This window comes from Drosophila innubila, assembly GCF_004354385.1.
Source record: "Drosophila innubila isolate TH190305 chromosome 2R unlocalized genomic scaffold, UK_Dinn_1.0 1_C_2R, whole genome shotgun sequence".
Classification (NCBI taxonomy): domain Eukaryota; kingdom Metazoa; phylum Arthropoda; class Insecta; order Diptera; family Drosophilidae; genus Drosophila; species Drosophila innubila.
The window spans coordinates 14,470,139-14,491,023 of record NW_022995374.1 but is presented as its reverse complement, the minus strand read 5'-3'; the positions used below and the strand labels follow the sequence as shown (position 1 = coordinate 14,491,023).

The window sequence follows — 20,885 nt, the reverse complement described above, 5'->3', positions numbered from 1 at the left end:
CCTTGGGAAATTGTCACATCCACTTATTTGGCATGCAGATGGTTGACAATATTTGATTGGTTTCGGCCATATAATTGAAAAAGTGAATGAAGAGTTTTTTGAATAAATGAAAGTGCGATGAGCTGCGTGGGCCGTGGGGCACTTCAAATATGTAATTAAATTAAGTACAACTATTTTAATTAAGTCCGTAAAAACTCTATGTTAATTTAATTATGTCTAGTTGTTAAAAGATCCAATGGGAAATCAAGTGATACCCTGCGTTGGGAAATATTAACAATATGCAATGAAATTTTCAATATAATCGAAAAAAAATATAAAAATAATTGCCTTATAATTAAAAAAAATTTCAACAAGGCGAGAAATATAGCAACTTCAAAAAGAACGACAATTAATTTTTATGTGTGTCTAAAAGTATGCAATACAAAATTTCACTCTCAATTTCTGAACAAATAATTCAAATCAAATTAAAATTCTTCAAAATATTTTAGACAAAATATATGAAATAAATGCTAGATGAATAATAAACAAAAAAACTTATTCATTTGTCTTTCTGAGATTGTTTCATAACTAATCCAACGGCAATTAAGATAAATCAATTTTTAAGCTAGCTTTGCTCAACTTTATTTAATTTTCTAGAATTATAATTGCTTAACCAAACTGAGTTATTTAATTTTCTTAGCAACAAAGCTGTCGTTACTTAAATAAATGTAACCTTTTGGCTTAGAGCCGTGGAGTTTGGCCATTTGTTGCTCATAAATGTGAACCTTTATCACATTTCATGTTTCAATTGAATTGACACACAAAAAGGTTAAACTATTTAACCTTTGTGCAACCCAAAAATACAAACAAAACCTTGGCACACCCACACACACACATAACAGTTGCTCAACAAAAGCTAAATAAATAATTATTTAAATATAATTTAAAGCTTATCTGGGATAATTTTTGGGAACAGTCACAAAAGTGAAAAGTCAGCCTGCCGGCAAAATAAGTAGAGGATTAAAAAGAGAGGGGAGTGTAAAGGTGTTGGTGTGAGGCAGGCACAAAATATTAAATATTTATACAATGATTTAGAAAATTTATTTATATTTAATTTAAAATTTTTTGATATTATTTTTTTTTTGTTATTTGGCGCTTAAAAAATGCAGAGACCTACAATTTTTCAACTGGCACTTCATGAAATGTTAATTTTAATTAAGAGCCGGAAAGAATAAAAATCCATAGCGAAAAGGAGGAGGAGACAATGGGACAGCATTAAAAGGTAACAATAGTAAAGACAATTTGAAAGCGTGTGCAAAGCTTGAAGAGATGATGTTGATGATGATGATGATGTAGGAGGAAGTGCGGTTGTTGTGAAAAGCAGGTCAAGTTTTTCTTATAAAATATTCCAAGTGCTTGACAAGTCGCCAAAATAACAACAACAACAACTACATCAACGAGACTATGATGAAGAGGTAAAAGAGGAAGAACTGTTGCCAACGTGTTGTGCGTGGCGCCACCGCGCGTCCTTTGCGGCAAGTTAGTCGAACTGTGTGTATGTGTGTGTGTGTGTGAATGAGAGAATGTGGGCTTAGAGTCTTTGGATAATATCAGCAACCAAGAGGCTCGCTCAAAGGCACCGCAACTGACGACTTCTTATGGGACATTGTGAGACAAAGAATAATAAATAAAGCAAGTGAAGCTTCGTGCAAAGAAAAACAAAACAAAACGTGCGAGAAGAGTGATTAAATCGAAACCGAAAATAAAATACACTTAAGCATGAATTCAACTCTCTTTTTACTCTTTGGTTAGCACATGCTTCACACACAAGCTGTTGGACTGTACGCACAGTGAGTGTATCACACCTGGGACATTAACAATGGATAGGAACAAGTTTGTGTCTCGTTTATGCACACAATGAAATTCTCTACGTTATTGTTGTTGATGATGATGAAGACACAGGCCAAAGGGACACGCGAAAGCGAAAGGCTTAAAACAAAAGCGAAAAACTCAGCTAGGCAATTATTGTTGATGAGCCTGTACGAAATATGAGCATAAGACAATTATTTCCTGTCTCGCACTTAATTCTACTTTCTTCCCTTCCCTCAGCAAAATGCCAACACGCGAAAGTTTTCTTCAACTAACGATTTTTTTTTTATAAGTGCAGAGAAATAGTTAGCATTTGACTATATCAGACTGAAAATGATGTTAGCGCCGCATGAAATACAATAATTTGTTATCCTATCCCATCGCTCGTAATGAGTCCTGGCATCGACTCTGTTGTCCTTTCGCTGGCAGTATATAAATCAAAATATACATTTGCCTTTTCGCTGGCAACAACGGATAATTAAGGCTTCATTCAGTACTTTCCTTTTTTTTTACTCATGCCGCATCGTAAATAATGATTAGAATATTAAATGCGTATGCCCTTCATTGGGGCACGCATCGGTGGCAGACAGCAAATGTGTAACAAAATTTAATTAAAATTCGTTACCAAATTATGTTTGCATTCAATCGATTTTTAAGGCATATAAAAAATTCAACAGGATTTTTCGCTTGCAAGTTAGGAAAAACAGTTAATTCTTGTTATATATAAATTTGGTTTGTTTAAGTAAATGATTAATAATTTGTTTGAAATTGCATTTTAAAAGAGACTCATTTATTCAAATGATACTTGTGGAAGTTATTGCCTACTTTTGGGTATGTAGTGTAATTGTTGCGGAACACAGCCAAATACAGTTGAGAAACGTTGCCTACTTTCGGGCTGGCAATGAAATTGTTAATGAATCTGGTCACCCTGCTGCGCAAACGACATTACTTAAGTGTTGCCTACTTTTGAGCGCAAATTTATTTTCACTCGTGCAATTTTGTGGCCATAAACTATGTAAGGAAATTACATTTTTACAGTGTAAAAAGTAGACAATCTTGTTTAAAATTATTTTAAAAATATATTTAATGAAAACACAGTTAATTTACTATTTGATAAGATAAGCGTATGAAATATATGCAAGCTAAGTGCAAAATCAATTGACAGTTGTCCAAACTCTGTTAACATGTTAATGTTATGAAACAATCTATCAGCCGTATTTCAGAAATGTAAATCAAAAGACCATACATTTTTGGTTGGTTTACATTTCTGGAACACCTCTGTAGATGAGGGCTTCTGCTTCAAATACGAAATTTGGTATGTACTTTGTACTTTAACGAGCATAAAATAAGTATCGGGTATAAATATAGTCAAAGTCAAAGATTATAAAATTTAATAAATAAAGATAATAAATTGAAAGATTTCGGAGGTTCCATGTGCTGCTGCTCATTAATTTACGCTTGTGCGCGCCCAAAACTGAACTCGATGCCAAAAGATTTGCTGGAAAATTAATGCGCCACGCGTCAAACAATAAATATAATTGAAAAACTAATTTGAAACTTGGTCGGACGCTTGGTTGCTTCACTGACTCTAATTACGAACTAGGCGCAATTTGTTGAGACAAATGAGAAATGGCGCGGCGAAATGTTGGTGAAATTTTGAAAATATGCTGTAACTAATTAAAAACACTTTAAGCGAAATTATTGGATGGCCCGTTTGCGATAACTGGAACAAGATGTTAAAGATGAAGTTTTGGGCCAAACCAATTAATATACCACACAAACGCGCGCATAATTTATATGAGGATCAGGACTAGCACCTGGACAGGACACACAGACAATAAGTGCGTAAATTTTTCAAAACCAACAAGTGTCGAAGAGTGGGGAATGGAGGGAAGGGGAGGAAACGATGCAGCACGCCAAAACTGGGAACAATAACAGGTTTTGAAGTGGCAGCGCAATTTGTTTGCTCGTCCTCTCAGCCAAAGCTTTGTGAGATGATTTGATTACGAGTCCAGGCGGGAGTAGGTGGGAGAGTGGGGCGTGACGTCCTTCAGTCTGTCTGTCTGCCCATTCATATGAGTGTCTGTGTTATTTGCTTTACTCGTCGTTATTATTAAAAAAAGTGAAAAAAAAACTCCGACTGATTTGACGTTGATTTGTTTGCCAGCTTCTGTTTATTGTTGTTGTTTTTGTTGCCGCCTTTTGTCAAGATTTATGTGAAAACAAATGGATTTCATTGCTTTCAAAGCAAACTAACGCTCAATGCGGCATATTTTTGATAGAGATTTGCGTGATTCGTGATCGTTAGCGTGTTAGATATCAAATTTATTGAATTTCCTGAAAAATAAAGTTAAGCGAGAAGCACGAACACATAGTTTGCTTCACGGATGCATAGATAGATACATAGATATCTTATTTATATTTATAAAGAAAATGTTTAATATTCGATTAGGTTTCTAACTTTGTCAAAGTTAACCAATTCTACCAACCAATTTACATAAGTTAGGAATTTAAATATCGTTTATGTGGTAAAATAATATTCTTTAATTTTATATAACAATTACTTTTGATAACTTAATTTAATGATAGAAAAATTTAATTCCATTTAATTCCACTCTTTATATAATTTCTTTCTAGGAGTCTGGAACAATTTTATTCGAGTGCATACTTATTGTAATGAACAATGAGCTGCAATTGAAATCACTTAAATTTCGAGACGGTTGAGACGGCGTCAAAGTGTTGGGCGACAGAGGACGAACACGCAGGCGCCAAGGTGTTAACCTGGTGCAAGACATTCGCCAATCTGTGGACACGCCTACGCTCGCCACGGCCCAATCGGGCCAGTGGCGGTTACCTGTTGACGGGGACAAGTGCGACGCGTGAGGATGAGCTCCTGGGCGTGACAGGACGTCGAATGCGGCTGGCGGGAACTGAATCAGATATAGATACAGATACAGAAAGAGAAGCTGCAGGCGGTTGGCGCAATGAGGCAACAGCAGCTGCTGGCAATGAGTGTTTAATTAATGTGACAGACTTTAGTGATTTTCAAGCCGCGGTGACAGTGACAGAAACTGAGCACGAGGAGCCCATAACAGTCACCGAATTGAGAGTGCCAAGCATAATAACGACCACAAACATTAACAACAGCAACAGCAACAGCCACAACATTAACAGTCACTGCAACAACATCAGCAACAACAATAACAACAACAACAACAACAACATGTCACGCATTTTACAGCCTCGTTATCGTTTCCGTGATCTGCTGCTCGGCGATTTCTCTTTCAACGATGATGGCGAAAGGTAAGTTTTCTAATTGAGCCACAGCTGTGACCACTTAGAGCTGTCTCACCTCACCTCACCTTAACTCCCATTTCCACCTCCACTTTCGCTTACTTGGCGAAATCGCGCATACGCCTAGTTGTCACTTGGCAGCAGCTGTAATCGTCGACTTTTCCCAGCCTTTTTAATTGCAATTAAATGCCGTCTAAATATAATTTTAATTGCACACAGTCAGGCCTGTAAGTATCCATACATTATTCATATTACACTGCTGCCAAATCGATTAATCGATTTTCTCTTGACATGCTTACGGGGCGTTTGCCAACGGTTCGGTTCAATAATCGTGCATTTCCTTAATTATTCATTGGCTGCAAATGGCAAACAGTCCTGGCGTGTTCTACTGATATGGCTTAAAACTGGTTTCCCTTGGCAATGTCCAGCGTCACAAAATGAAAGACCGAATCATGTTATTACATTCAGTGTATCTATGAATGGTACAACACGAATAAAGTCTGATCGCCTTAATGAATTTCAAGTTTAATTACAACAGCATGAATTAAACAAACAATTAATGGAAGATTTGTAAGCACATGAAGTCTGGCAGTACTAAATCTATTCAATCACATTAATAATAAAGTGTTTGAAAACTATTTAGTTTCATAGCTATATTCATTAAGCTTGAAAGTCTTAAAGCTTAAACAAATAATGAAATGAATACCTTAATTCCGCATTGCTGCTTATGTCAGTGGCTTAAAAAAAAAGTGAAAGTATGATTATTTGCTATGAGTATTCGGAACAGCAAACAAATCCGCAATTGGAGCATATATGCACTCACTTATGTTTGTACTCAATCTATGGGTATTCAAATCAAATCTAATGCCAAAATACAGCATAAAATCGATACTCACAGATTTTATTTGGATTTTATGCAAGAGTGCAATCGATGTCACAAAATATGACGATTATAAGTGCAATGCGTCAAATATGGAAAATTCATTTATAGTATGTTTGCGATTCATTTCTAGTTCTACTATTTCTAAAAGTTCTCACAGACAATGAAGTGCATTGTTCGTTGTGTCAACAATGTAGGTATTATTTTTTTTTTTTTGGAATTAACGATGGTTGAAAGTGGTTGATAAAAGAATACCCTGTAAGCATGAAATATATTGGTAACGTTTCAAATTGAGAATGGCTTTATTCTTAAGCGAGAAGTTGCTATTTAATCTAATTTAATATAAGTATTTATATAAGGGTTTTGAGTTCAGTGAAAGTGTTTGTAATCTTTACATTACTGGACACATAATATTGTTTTTTGGGCTTTTATAATTTTTATGTAATTAACAAAAATGAGTTTATGATCTAAATATATATATAATTAAGTTGAACAATTTTTAATGACATTATAATTTGTTACACATACCCATTAACTAAAAAAGTTTACTCGTTGACAAAATTGAGTCATTTGTCCGACAGTCAACGAGATGAATAAAGCAAAAATATCTCTTTTCGTCATACTTTGGCATATTATTTGCCCGCAATTTCTTGCCAAGGAGGTACTTATATATAAATATAAAAAAAAATATCTGATTACTACACTTTTCAATTTTATTTGCAAGATATTTCAAAATAATTTGAGATTCATCATAGAACCAGCGCAAGTAACTTGTGATGAGGATTATGTGAGGAACTGTTCTGTAGTGACCGGAAATCCAAAGCTCAATCAATTCAATGCGACCAGACTTGTGAATAACTTTGAGCTAAAAGTGGAGGTGCATTCCAACACCATCGATCGAACGCTCTTTAAACTGGAATACAAGAATGCTTGTCGCTTTCTTAACAATCCGCAGATCAACAAAGTTTTCTCACGAATCTATAGTAACATTGTTGTTAACAATTCTTACTTTACGTGTCCAATCAGACCTGGCATTTATTATATAAATAATCAATTCATGATCAATTCATTTACCATGCAACATCCAGTTGGAAAATATCGTTTGACTGTGCGTGTCAATAGTCCAAAGAATAAAAGTCCCTTTATACTTAAACTTAATTGCAATTATAATGTTTACAATAATAAATAAGTATTAATAAATCGATTGTTCCATGAAACATATACTCTTTAATGAAATTCTTATACTCTTAAATGAAATTCAACTTTGTAACTATTCGATAAAAGAGATTAAAAAGTAAGAAGTCAATTTAATAAATATTTCAGGTATGAATTCTCTGGAAAATATACAAGCCAAACGTTTGCCTTTTTTGTTGCTTTGCCAGCTTTACACATATTGTTTTAATACATTCCCAAACTATTTTCCGCTTCAATTAGCAACGTCACTCTGTAAGCCAATAATTGCTATTACCCTTTATCCAGTGGTGAAAAGAGTATTATAACTGTGTGCAAATGTGTGGAACAGATTGAAGAAGGCAGATTCGAGCCTAAAATTCCTATTTTTATATAATTGATAGATGTCAAGAAAAAACAGAATTTATTGAAATATCTATTTAGAATTGATTTTTGTCTATCTCCAAGTTTCGACTACATTTGCTGAAAAGAGTTTGCCACACATAATACAGCTTAAATTAACGAACTACGTCACTGGTGTGGTAGACTAATGAGCAAGCTGAATTATCTAGTCATTAATTAAATTCAAATGACGTTGTTTTTTTCTTGCCGCTTGGCGCAACATCTAAACACTTTTTAATAGGTTTATTTAGTTTCGATTTTGAAACTTGAATAAAAATTCATTGGTCTAACAAATTTAAATAGTAAAGTTTAACAATATGTTAAGAGTTTATCTGATGTTCCTTTATTTATTGCCACAGAATGTTTTTACCGAGGAAGTGGTAACAGTATTTTTGCAATACTTTTTGTAATCATATCATTTTATATTTGAATTCTTCACTGGTATTTCTGCGGGACAATCTGAAGCTTCACGTTACTTCTCTGCAAACAAGTTCGGATCACAATCAGTTTGTTGAGTACTTTGAACTAGTTCCTGGTTCCGAAAATCTATATAGCTTCAAAGTACTCAAAGTGGCGACAAAGTTCATTATTGGCATTAAAATACTATCGCTATCATCGCGTCGATGTATCTATAAGATGGATAAGCTAGATGATTGTCAATTTCTTAATAGTCCCATTGTGAATAGTGTGTTTAGGGACATTTATCGCAATCTGGTTGTGAATAACAGTTACTTTCGGTGTCCCATTAAACCGGGCATTTACTTTCTGAAGAATCATGTGACAAACAATTGGCTGCCCACTTTCCATCCCCTTGGACACTTTCTGCTGACCGTTAGCGTCAGCACTCCGCTGAGTTCTGCGCCTTATATCATGCAGATGGTGTGGACGTATAGGATATCGAATATTAAATAAACATGCAAATCGTGTAAATTGCTTAAGCTGTTTAAATATTACAAATTAGTTGCGCATACGCCATGTAGTTCGCGTTCTCCCTGTGGTGCCATAAGGTAACGCTCAATGCGTATACATGCTTGTATGTATTCTATGTGTGGCAGCTATAAAATGCCGTGGCGTGTCCTTGCGCACAAAATCATATTTTGTTGCCAATGCTCGTTCTTTGCATTTAATGTGGCGTAAATATTTTAATTTTTTATAAGCCCCGAATTGCTCAGCTGACTGCGACGTGAGACGTGCGTAAGTGGCCGTGGCAGTTGCCATTCTAATGCCACGTAGCGGCTCCAAGCACTTGCCACTGACAAGCCCTTGCCACGTATAGCAACTAACCATCCAGGCAGCCATTGGCTCTTGCCGCATCATGCCCCACTGGCCATGATATGGGCCGAAATGCCTCCACGTCTTTTGTTTATACCTTGAGAAAAACATTAGTGGGTTCCCTTTGTTTTCTCATCTCGTTTGGAAGCTAAAATAAGAGAATAATTTTAATTCATCGTTTTGAAATTGGATTTCTTTTTATAAACTTTCTAATAAACTAGATAATTCGTCATGATTATAGTTTATTTACATATATTATTAATTTTGATTAAAATTACAAATTCTGTTTATTAAAATTCATTCTTAATTAATTGTTTTGAGACAATTATCTTAAATTTTAGTAAGCGTATACGTACTTTGTCTAAAAAAAAAACACTTCTTAACGTAAGGCTTATTTTTTGTAGGCTTAAAGGCTTTGTGGCACCTTTTGTGGCAACCTTTTGGGCTTTCTCCCACACGTTTTGTTTCCGTCATGCAAAATATTTAATATATATACTCGAAATGTGGCATATCATTGTATCGTCAATGCTGACGACAGCGTCAAGATTTATGGTAACCGAAAATGCAAAATTTTATAGGTTTGAGCACATAACATAAACTATGCAGACCCCAGGCAGCATTTAATTGCCTGTCCAAATGACTTAAAGGGGACACTCAGGACAATCATTGGGTTGGGTTGGGTCAGCTATTTAACTATATGACGTGATGGAATCTGTTAATTTGTTGGAAGCAGTCAAAATGCTATAAAATTCACTTATTAAATCCTACAATGGATTGGGTTTAAGTAGACCATCTAATTGATGTGACTTAAGTCCTTTCGATGTAAAGGTCAGATCGCCTGAAATTGATGCCTCGACAAAAAAAATTCCTCCCACGCTTTGCCTTCATTAACAGCGAATTTCCCATAAACATTTTTCATGGCCAAGTGCGCACTTGAAATGATTTGGAAAATATTCTTAAACCACAAAAAGAAAATTTCACAGCGTAAGATGAGTAAAACTGCTCAGTTAGGCAATAACAAAAAAGAAAAACGAGTGTGTTTTACCAAGCAAAACAACCACAACAATGCGAGAAAGAAAAAAAAAGGGTTCCCCAAAGCAGACGCTGCTTAATCCAGCGAAAAGTTTCCTCATTATATCTAAGTAGGGACCAGACATGGCACACAAATCGCAGGTAACGTAAGATGGTTAAAGAGCTGTGAAGTGAAAGCTGAAGCAGAAGCAGTAGACACTTTGGCTGCGGCTGAGTAATGGCAAATTACTTGTTTTTCGCACGTTTAACACAATTTTGTGTAAACAAGCGCGTGGCAGAAAAACAAAAGGGAAAAACACAAACAAGCAACAACAACAATAAAAAAAGTCGTGCACTCAACAGAAGTGAGTTGATCCCACAGCTTGTCGCACAATTTGGACAGCCAAGAACTAGAGATGATTCCGTGTTGTGTTCAAGGAAATAACTTCGTGCGTGTCCAATGCGAAAACAAGTTACCAAAGTAAATAGCTTATTTCTTTCGTGCTGAAAGGCCATATGAGAATATCAACAGTCTGGCTACTTAAGATTTAGACATTCATCAAATTTAACCATTTATTAAATGACATCTTACATAAATACTTCGGTGCTTAAGCTTTTGATTTATTTAATTTTTTTTAAGAATATAATAAAATTTTAATGCAGATTGAAGTAAAGGGTCCAATCATGATCAAAACTAGCTTCCATTTTAAAATCGCTTATGTTTTGGCAAGGTTATTGAATGCTTGAAGTTAGTCATCTCTAGTCCGGGATTTATGTGACCGTTCAAAATTTTGCCATTAGCGAGCATTACACGCCTTTAAGTTTGGCCATTGAAAACAAGCCGAAACTAAAACAGTTTATAATAGTTGCATGAGGAAAACTTTGCTCATATGAAGTGTGTATCTAATTTAGAGTATGCACTGGGAAACTTCTGACTGTTACTTTCTAGTAAAATTCTTGAATGCAAGTCCTGGCACTCAGACTCACCACATGGATATGAATATTACAGACATTTGCAGTTAATTTTACAAATCCACTGAGTAAACATGTAATCATAAAAGTTTTGAGCACTTTTGGGTGGCGTCAATCATTTGCATGGCTCCCTGGCAGACTCCAAGGTACCCCTGGCACTCACCACACTTGATGTCTGTTAAGTCTTCTGTTCCTTCTCCTCGCCTTTTGTGCACATGTTGCTCCGTTTATAATGAATGCAATATATGAACTCAGTTGCAGTTGTTGGTTCACAGTTTTTGTAGCTGTAGATGCTTTGATGCATACTCGTATCCCTTGAGGCAAATCCTTGCAAAAACTATGGCAGTCTATAATTATCTTGTGATATTGAAGCAACAAGAAATATATGTATGGTATGTACATAAGCTTGAAGCATGAGCACTTTGTGGCCTTTGACGTATTAGATTGAAGTGCAAGTGCACTCGTGCCGCTTTTACTCTGTCTCACATTCTCTTTCTCTTCCTTCTACTGTTACCTTAAAGGGGTTACCAACAAAATGAGGGCGTGCGTTTATAGGGCAAATTGTATTATGCATATATTAAGATCTATTTATAGAGTGTGTACTGTACAACATATTCAGCAATTCAGTGCTTCACCTTGCGCTCCATTGTAATAATAAATGTTGAATGTTATGCACAATAATGCACTTGCATATTTATGCCTGCTAAGCTCACAATAAGTATTTCCAGTTGCTTAAGCAGATACTTACAATTTTATGCTTTGTTGTAAAAGATTTTTCGTGTAGTTTCAGTTTGGCAAAACTTTAATAGTGCCTGGTAGCTGCCAGTGCTACCAACCTTTGGGATTATGTGCATTGTTCATTAAGCTGAGTGAGGCTGTCCATTTTATATTAAGTGCTTTGCGCTGCCAACCTTTTGTAATAAGTACATTAAGTTGGCTGCAGTTGTGCATTTGAAATTGAGCGCATCGCGTTGCCAACCTTTTGGCTTAACTACATTAAGCGGTAAAGAATGTTAACATTAACATTTTGCTGTAAAGATCAGTGAAATCCAGTCATCATTTAAAACTTTAAAAGCTTTTAACTGACTATTTTCATGCTCAGCTGAGTTTACCTTATCTTAGCAGAATCCGCAACACTTAACAGCATTAATCTAATATTCGAGTAATCCAAGAATATCGATCTTTCTATCGCTTCACTAAACCAGATTGCAACAAATATCGATTATGCATATCCTAAACGCGCATTTCCATCACAAAGTATTTATTTTGATGCAATGAAAATTCTATTTGCACAGCGCGTTTTTAACAGCTATCATAAAATTTGCATAAATCGCTGCTATCATCATTTTGGCTTCTACGGCTTTTACGGCAAACAATACAATCTCCACAGCACTGTGTGTCTGTCACTTGGTTGGCAACGCAGCCAGAAAGTGAATGATCCCAGTCAGCGCGTCATTGTGCCGGTTAGTCGGCTAGTGAATGAGTCTGGCAGCCGCAGTATCCTTCAGTTCCACTTGGCTAGGCCTGATTCGGTTTGATTTGGTTTGATTTTGAATTCAAAAGGATATCCGCATCGCTGGGCTGCCATGTGGCATGCCCCAAATCCCCTCAACAACACGAAAGTAAGAGCGCTGTAGTCGAGTACCCGACTAAAACATACCCGGCACTTCATTTAAATAAATTTTAATTGTAAACATAAATTGCCAACTAAAAACTTTTAAAATTACCGCATAATTTTGGGCGGCTAATAAAAATTAAAAACAAACTAAAAGTCTTTTATATTTATTTTATTTTAATCAAAATAATATTAATTCGGTTGATAAATAATGATAAATGTAGTAAATTCAATGTACCCTACAACAAAAGGGTATAAAAACCCCATCTACAATCTGGACTTCATCGTGTAGGCGTATCCTTCGAAATTTCCCAGGTAATTGATAAATTCAAAAAAGGACCAAATGCCGCTCATGCATGGCCAATAATTACATTTTATTTTAACTGTTCAACAGTATGAGAAAATGACAATCGAGAAAAAAGGTTGTTCAGCAAATTTGCGCTCACAATGAAAATTTGTCAAGTTTATTGAAAAGAATGTACCTTCTGTATTGTATGTACAAGATGTACATACAATAAACTGGCAAAAGTAAAGCTATTAAATGCGTCATTGAACAACGTCACGTTGGAAAATTCAATGAAGCTCACAAAAAAAAAAAAAAAAAAAATAAATAAAAAATAACCAACTTTAATATAATGTTGTGATTTTATGCTATATTCTTTAGCTTTATGCTACGAAAAAAAGTTGTCAACTTGCTAAGGTGCGGCTTACCAACACACCTTTATATTCTCCCCTCTTAGCCCACCTTCACTTGACGCGGTAAGAGCTCCGGAACTTTGCTCATAATAGAATTTTCAAGCATTTGTTGTTGCTGTTGCTCGCTTTTCTCAGTGGCAGCCACAAATTGCCTTTTTCGCACGTTGATTGATTTTTGAACTTTTTTTCTTTTGGCTGGACCCACACACACTAACACACACACACACACCTCCCACACACACATACAGAACTCGCTGAATCAAAGGCAAACATAAAGGCAACAAATTCCTGATAAAATTTCTGTGGTAAATGAATTTCCTTGAACCTATTCAATAGTTTCAAGGACATCATTATATATTTATAAGTATTATTTCATTGATGAAGGCGTCACAAATGTTGTTTCTGCTAGCAAAATACAAAAAAATGCGATAGGTCAACGGAAACACTTTTGAAACCTTGTTGCCAGCTGGCATAATTTATAAATAGTCCTATGACGTCGAAACGTCTGTAAAAATAGACGGCAGACATAAAGAAACAATGCGCATGAATATGCGATAACTTGTAACTTACGTTTCCGTTTCCCGTACGGTTAAGCTAATGCCACATAAGGGATTCATAATAGGGCTTTCAATAGGACATTGCACGTGTTGAACCTACGTCAAGTGCGGGTACAAGCTGATTAATAACTCAACTAAAACAATTGAATAATAAATATTATTCGTCAGCCTATGGATTGACATTTTCCGAATGACAGGCAAACTATTTAAGTAGAGACTGTTGTCGATTCGGTAACATCTCTACCGATAACTTCAATCGATAGCAAGCAAAGTTAATTATAGCTGAGACTAATCGCAATTAATATAAAAAAAAACTATGAAAAAAGACAATTAAGACAAAAAGACAACGTGGTAGTTGAAATAGAAACGTCTCATAATAATCCTGCACTGGATAAAAAGTAATAAAAAGTTGTTTAAAATTTAAAAATTGTCTGCCCTACTATCTGTATTATTTTTGTATCTTTTTGCCATTACTATCGATTAGATTTCGAGAAGCAAAATAGAGTAACTACTTTCGTTTTTAAAAACACTCTTGTCATTTCAGCTCGAGCTAAAAATATTTAAAATTCAAATAGTGGCAAGAGTTCTTAACAATAGTATTACAATAACAATCGATATCCATTAGTTGGAGTACTATTGATATTTTTAAATTAGTTACTTTCAACTGCTTTTGATTAAATTTTAAGCATTCACAATTTTTTTCTTCTTATTTGACTTTGTTTTAAACATTTAAAAAATTGCAGTCACAGCTGTACCATTTTATTTGTTTTAAGACCAGTTAAGCTTTTCTTAAGCCCGATTTTCAGTGACAATTGACACATTTTGAACAATTCATTACGTCGGCCCTTAGCATAATTAGCTGGGTTATTGTATGTCCTTTTTGCTAAGTCTTGTTAATTACTGCGGCAAGTAATTAAAATGAAATTAAGCATAGGACGAAAATGTTACTAGACATTGACATTATTCTGTTCCTTTCTCTTTAAACTGCAACTTGATTGCTCAATAATGAGTGTGAACACAAGAGAATGTAATGGAAAAGGCGTGAAAGCAGCGCAAACACTTGGCAACAGCAACTACTTGATACTAGGATGGGTTAAGAATAGAACTAGCTTGGACCAATATTGATAGAGCTATTCTACCATCAGATTGTTTGCTTTTGAGCTCAGTGTGCACAGTATGTGCACTTGTGACAAAGTGCTGCAGGTCGAATATATTTTCTTTTTCCCTTCCTTATTTACAACGTTGTTACTGTTTTCTGTTTTTTTCGTGGATCGATAGGACAGGTTGAAACGCGGCAGAGTTACGCATTGAAGTGGGTTTTTCATTAGGCGGAGTCCCAGACCAGCTGCCTGTCAAGTTGACCTCTTGGTAAGTCTCTGTTACCAACACAACCGCCCGTGCAATTTACTAATGGACAACAGTTTTAAATTTCCAACAATCAAATGCATTGTGGGCTATAACGCAGACAAGGCACAATACAGCAGACAGTTGAAAGAGTTGTGGTAATGGCCAAAACAATATGTTTGCCTTGCCCGCTTTTGTTTAGTTGTTGTACCGACGTTTTTCTGGCCAGAAAAGCTTACAAATAGCGGTTACAGTAAAAGTACTTGACCCAGCTCAGCTCAGCTCTGAGAGCTGGTTGGCCCAGTGCAGACATTTGAGCTCATCCCGAAGGTAAGCCCAGTCCTCTACTGAGTCATACATCAATTACTGTCCAGGCAAATGTCGTTCAATTAGCCCTCAAGCGTATATCGAGCAGTCCGGACTCCGTACAACGCTGCTTTTTGACTCCTTTTGCTCCTCTGCTCAGACTTATTTAAACTTTAACAAGGTCCTGGCAGCTGCACGTAGCTATGCTCGGTCTTAGCTTCCTGTCACGTTTACCTTTTGCATAATTAAACATCAACCTTGGTCATGTTTATGCTGCTTTTTTTATTTCCCTTATACCTACCTTTGTGCAGAGATTTGCCTAATTTATTTCTACATATACACAATTAATTTTATATTAAATTTGACTTTAATACCCGCATTGAGTATACGCCACATTGGACATAGTACGCTTCAATATATCAACTAAACTCAATGTGTCAATCACAATGCAAACAAATGCCACCAAACAATGCCCAAAGCGTCGCAACAAAGAAAAAAACACAAAATAAATATTGACTTTTATGCTGCTGCTGCCTAACAATTGTAGCTAAAAAAGCAGAGAGAGAGAGAGAAAATAAAGTGGAAGGAGTGCTTGAAAAAAATGATCAAATAGAAAATCGTAAATTCCAGACAGTGTCAAATATTAAATAATTTATATGCACGTAGGAATGGGAATCTCCCTAACTTATATTTATGTAATTTAGTTTTTCGAATTTGAATTTATATGTATATATTTTTTTTTATTTAAATTTTTTCTATTTACAAACGGAAAAACGAAACGCAGTCACTGGCCACGTTCGCGTCATTTCCAGCTGCTGTGTAATGAAAAAACAGTCAAATCTAAAGTTGAAATAGTAGATACCAACTAAGGAATGTACGACTAAGCAATGCACTTACCATAGAGATGGCTGTGAAATATTCGAATTTATAAAATATACTTTAAACTCAACTAACACATTTTATGATAACTGTCAAGAATACAAATTCTTGAAGAAGACTTTTAAGCTTAAACTTTTCCTGTCTTTTCTGTTTTGTAAGTCATTTTTTAATAAACATTTTTTAATCCTGCAGCATGCCAAAAGAGGAATGTAAAATATCCTTTTGTTGTTGTCAGGGTACTAAGTGAAATTGTTGCAATTGCACGAAACAAAATCGAGAGCTGGAAAAATTCTGGGCTATATACGAGTATTGAGCTGGAGTATATCGTATATAAACGAATAAATATTGATTACTGTTCACTGTTCACTTCTGCCATTGAATATTACTTTCACACACAGACAGGAAACATGTATTAATAAATGAAAGGACCCCTGGAAGAGAGTGGGAACATCAAATAAGTTAGACTGTAAATGTATGCAGGTCTCTGTTGCCGTACCTCAGTGTAGTGTCCTCTTTGAGCGCCATATTAAGTCAAATACGGCGGATTTTTTTGTGTTTTATACTCGCGTATATATGTATGCATGTGTGCATATATAGAATATGTAGATGTATTTCCCCAGCCCATGTTATTCGTGCCGAAATCCAGAAGGGCCATCCGAGTGATTGTCGAGTTGTGTATGTGGGTTGATGTACTTGTACTTTTGTATTGTATTACAGACAAGTTGAGAACTGAAATGCAAGCTGACGTCTTTTGCACTTTATTTCAATTTGCATGCGTTTATTTGACTAGTGAGTCTTTTTAGTGTACAAACTGTACAACCAGACCTTGAATACATATAACACGAGAGGTTAGCTCTTAAGGTGTTCGGTTTAAGTTCAATGGTTTTACTTATAAACTTAAACTTCTTTTCGTAAAAGAAAGCCAATTTAAAAGCTCTTTAAGAATAAGTATTTTCTTAGATCTTTAAAAAAAATATAATGAAGTTTCCAATTTAGCTTAAGTGAAAGTTTGTCAAACTTTTAATAGGATTGTTGTTCGATTTTTTTAATGGCTCTAATATTGACATAAGTGACATGGTAACTTTAATATGTCCATAGTTTTTTATATCTCTTACTTGATTTCAAATATATTTCTATTTAGTTTATATTGCATGAGTTTAATTTCTAATGCGAAATAAATATAAATCTACTATCAACATTTTTTTTTTTCTGAAACCACCCTCGTTGTTCTGAAAAAAACAATTAAAAAAAAAAAAAAACTGTAAACCTGTCCAAACTTTTTCATTTAGCCCAAGCCAAGTGGCTAATATTGTTTGACTAACAGTTTAATCCTAGTGTTTTGGCATTTGTCAACCATTTTTTAACTTTTAAATAGGTTCTTTATTTTGATTAAGCACCCGCATATATTGCTCCTCTTCTATTTGATTGCTAATTTATTTGTATATTATTGTGCAACTTATACAATGTCCCAAGTGGATTGTGGTTCTCTGCATTCAAGCCGAACTATGATTATAATCATCATTTCATTCCTCTTTATGATTGTGAAAACTCTAAGCTGACCACAAGTTTCATGTGTTTGACTGCTTTGTGTAATAGGAAAAAATATCTCAAAGAAAATCAGTTTGAAGTGCGTTAGAAAGAGCGAAAGTTACACGGGCGAGATACTCTGTAAACAGTTTAGGAGAATTGTTTTTTATAATAAATATATAGTATTACAGCTCTTTTTTTAAAAATTATTGTATGTATATTTGTAATAGTTTTCTTAGCAGAAGCTACCCTGTAAAAATAGTATAGTTAATTTTGAGAGTTTATATTTGTATGCATTTCTATAGCAGAAATAATAGTTGTGATTCATTTTTTTTTTATATTAATGGATCCAAGCAATACTCTATTCAAGTGCTAGAATTCTTTTAGGACTTTAATACGCATTTTACTAAATATTTTTCTTACATAACATTAACAAAAATATTTGCTTTATTGCCCAAGGGCATTCTTGGAAGGTCCTGGATGCAGTCTGCTCTGTAAATCTGTGACCCTAATGGGTCTGATCTGTTTGGTCAGTTATTTCATTTTGGTCCTTGTGCGGTTGACAGTTATTTTTGCGTTCTTGTTTTTCATTTTCATTGTGATTTTCATTTGGAGCTTTGGCATTTTAAGGCTTCTCAGCGGACAAGCAATCTAAATTGATAAGCTAGAAAGGTCCTTGATGCCTTTGGTCAAGTAAGTGGCATGTTAAGGCGTCCTTTGTGCTGACATTTTAATCACAATACAGTAGAGTCGGGTGTCTTGGCCATTAGGCTGTTCAATTTGCTGGCTGCAGACATGTTAATGCGTGTCAATGAGATTAAGCAGTCAGAACGCGAGACACACACACACACAAACACACACCAACACACATAGGAAACGTGGGCATCTGTAATTGGAATTGGAAGACTCGAAATGCAAGACACCAGCTGACAGAGGGGAAAGCGGAAAGGGGAAAGGAGAGAGGGTGCCACATGTCAAACACTCAATTTGGCAATACAACGCGCACTTATCAAGCACAAACAGGCACAAACAGGCATGTGCATGCCAGAAATAGCTTGCTTCCTCTTTCCATTTCCCACTGCTCCAAAATACTGTTTCCATTAACGCGTCGACAAATTACAGCATCTAACAGGATCGGGACACCAAATTCATTTTCGGGACATATTTTGCTCACATTCTAATTTGTTTTTATATTTATTTGTGCGTGTACGTGTGTGTGTGTGTGTGTTTGTGTGTGTGTGTACAGTTACGTCAGTGTTAAAGTGTATTATGTTGTCCTGATTGTGCGATGCGTATCATTACAGGAAGCTTGGCAGGAGAAATTTGCAAAGGATGCTCCCAACGACAAATTGCAGGAAATTGACTACAAATTCACTTGGCATACACACACACACACATACACGTGCTGCCCTACTAATCACACACACACACACATACACCTAGACTTAGCTATAGGCATTTAGCTAGAGTCATTGTTTGCCTGGGATTTGGACTTTTATTCTATGCTATTTTTGCTATTTCATATGTCAGGCATATCAATGAGCAACTACAGTTGATATTGCTCGACTGGGTATACCCCTTAATTGGTTGTAAAACAGTATAGCATAGTATAGATTTAATTTCAAGGAAAAATATTCTTTTCAAATTAATTATAGATAGTCAATTAAACTAAATAATTATCATTCGAGCCTTTGAAACTATTAGAAATCATAAATAATGTACCTATCCTAAAATAAATGATTTAAACTTCCGATTTAATTCTTTCATTTACTCTAAAAAATTTGTGTTTTTTCTGCTTAAATCGCCGAAACTCAAATAAACTCTGCAGTGCATGCTCATTTTTCAACTACCCCTAGTTCCCCATCAAGCTACCGTGCTATCAACTATTTACAGGTCATATGACCAAGCTGGTTTGACGTGTCTCAACGGATTTGGTATTTTCATTTGGCACTGGTTTGCCTTTTTTCACTCGAGTTCTGGCAGCGTGTCGCCAACTTGGACTTGTCATTTCCTTTTGTGGGTTCGTGTTACCAAAGCTCTTACGCGACGGCATTAAATTGCACTTTTAACTTTGCTGTTTAAACTGTAATGCAATGCACTCTTTCTCTCTCCTTTTCTATCCCATTGTCGCTCTATCCCTATTCCGGCATTTGCATGTTGCATGCCACAAATCGTGTGCAGGCTTGTTGTCAACAATTGTGGCGCCTACACATATTGATTAAAATATTCATTAAAACTGTTACCTTTAGTATTATTTTTAAACCAAGCTCGACATTTATTTTTAGACAATGTAATGTTGTCCTGTCCAGGCAAAGAATACAATTGGAATTTTCATATGCACATGCATAATTTGTGTTTAAATTGTGGCTGTTGTTTCAATTTGCACAGCAATTCTTTAAATAAATAACTGCTCATTCCGTGTAGTTTCAATTTACATACGACGTGGGAAAGTGAACAATGTGCATAAATAAATAAACATTAAAGCGTGAAAACGCGGCCAGGACAACAGCATTGCGTGCCAAAGGCTTTAAATATTTTATAAACTGTAATTTTTACGCTAAAAAAATATCGTTCATTTAGATTTGCTGTAAAATGCATGAAAAAATCTAAATAATTCGCCATTTCAAGTGTTTGACAAGTTCTAACCACAGATGGCGGCACATGCTGCGCCACGAAAACTCTCCCTTTCATCTTTTCGTTCTTTTCATTGCATTGTAGACTTTTATGTCATCTGACGTCATAAGGCCACATATGACGTCACAGAAAAGCTCGCAATGTTTACGCATGCGAAACGCAACGAAATGGAATTGAAACGAACTCATTAAGCACGTGTTTTCGCTTTGGCGCCATTTTTGTTGATTATGAACTTTTCGACATTTTGTTTTGTTGCCATTTTCTGGGTTACGCGGCCGTTAGCAGATTGCTCTCTTGCGGTTACAGAGAGCGCATAAAAATGAGAGGCAAAGAGAGTGAGTGAAGCAGCGAGCGTAAGAGCGAGAGCGCGTGTTTATGTTGTTATATAACACGTGCTTGCTGCACTGCTAGAAAATTGAAAACAAAAAATTTATTTTTATATTTTATATTTTAATGATAAAAATAAATTGCATAGGTT

The 20,885-nt window shown here is 35.4% G+C and overlaps 1 protein-coding gene across 1 annotated transcript in view; it reads left to right on the top strand.

The window, feature by feature from the left end:
• The first annotated feature begins 4,935 nt into the window (after window positions 1-4,935).
• LOC117782902 (potassium channel subfamily T member 2) overlaps window positions 4,936-20,885 on the top strand; it is a 108,595-nt gene continuing 92,645 nt past the window's right edge. Inside the window, exon 1 of the mRNA XM_034620001.1 lies at window positions 4,936-5,151. Coding sequence (XP_034475892.1) covers window positions 5,072-5,151 — 80 coding nt within the window. The 5' untranslated portion in view covers window positions 4,936-5,071. The remainder of the gene's footprint in view (window positions 5,152-20,885) is intronic.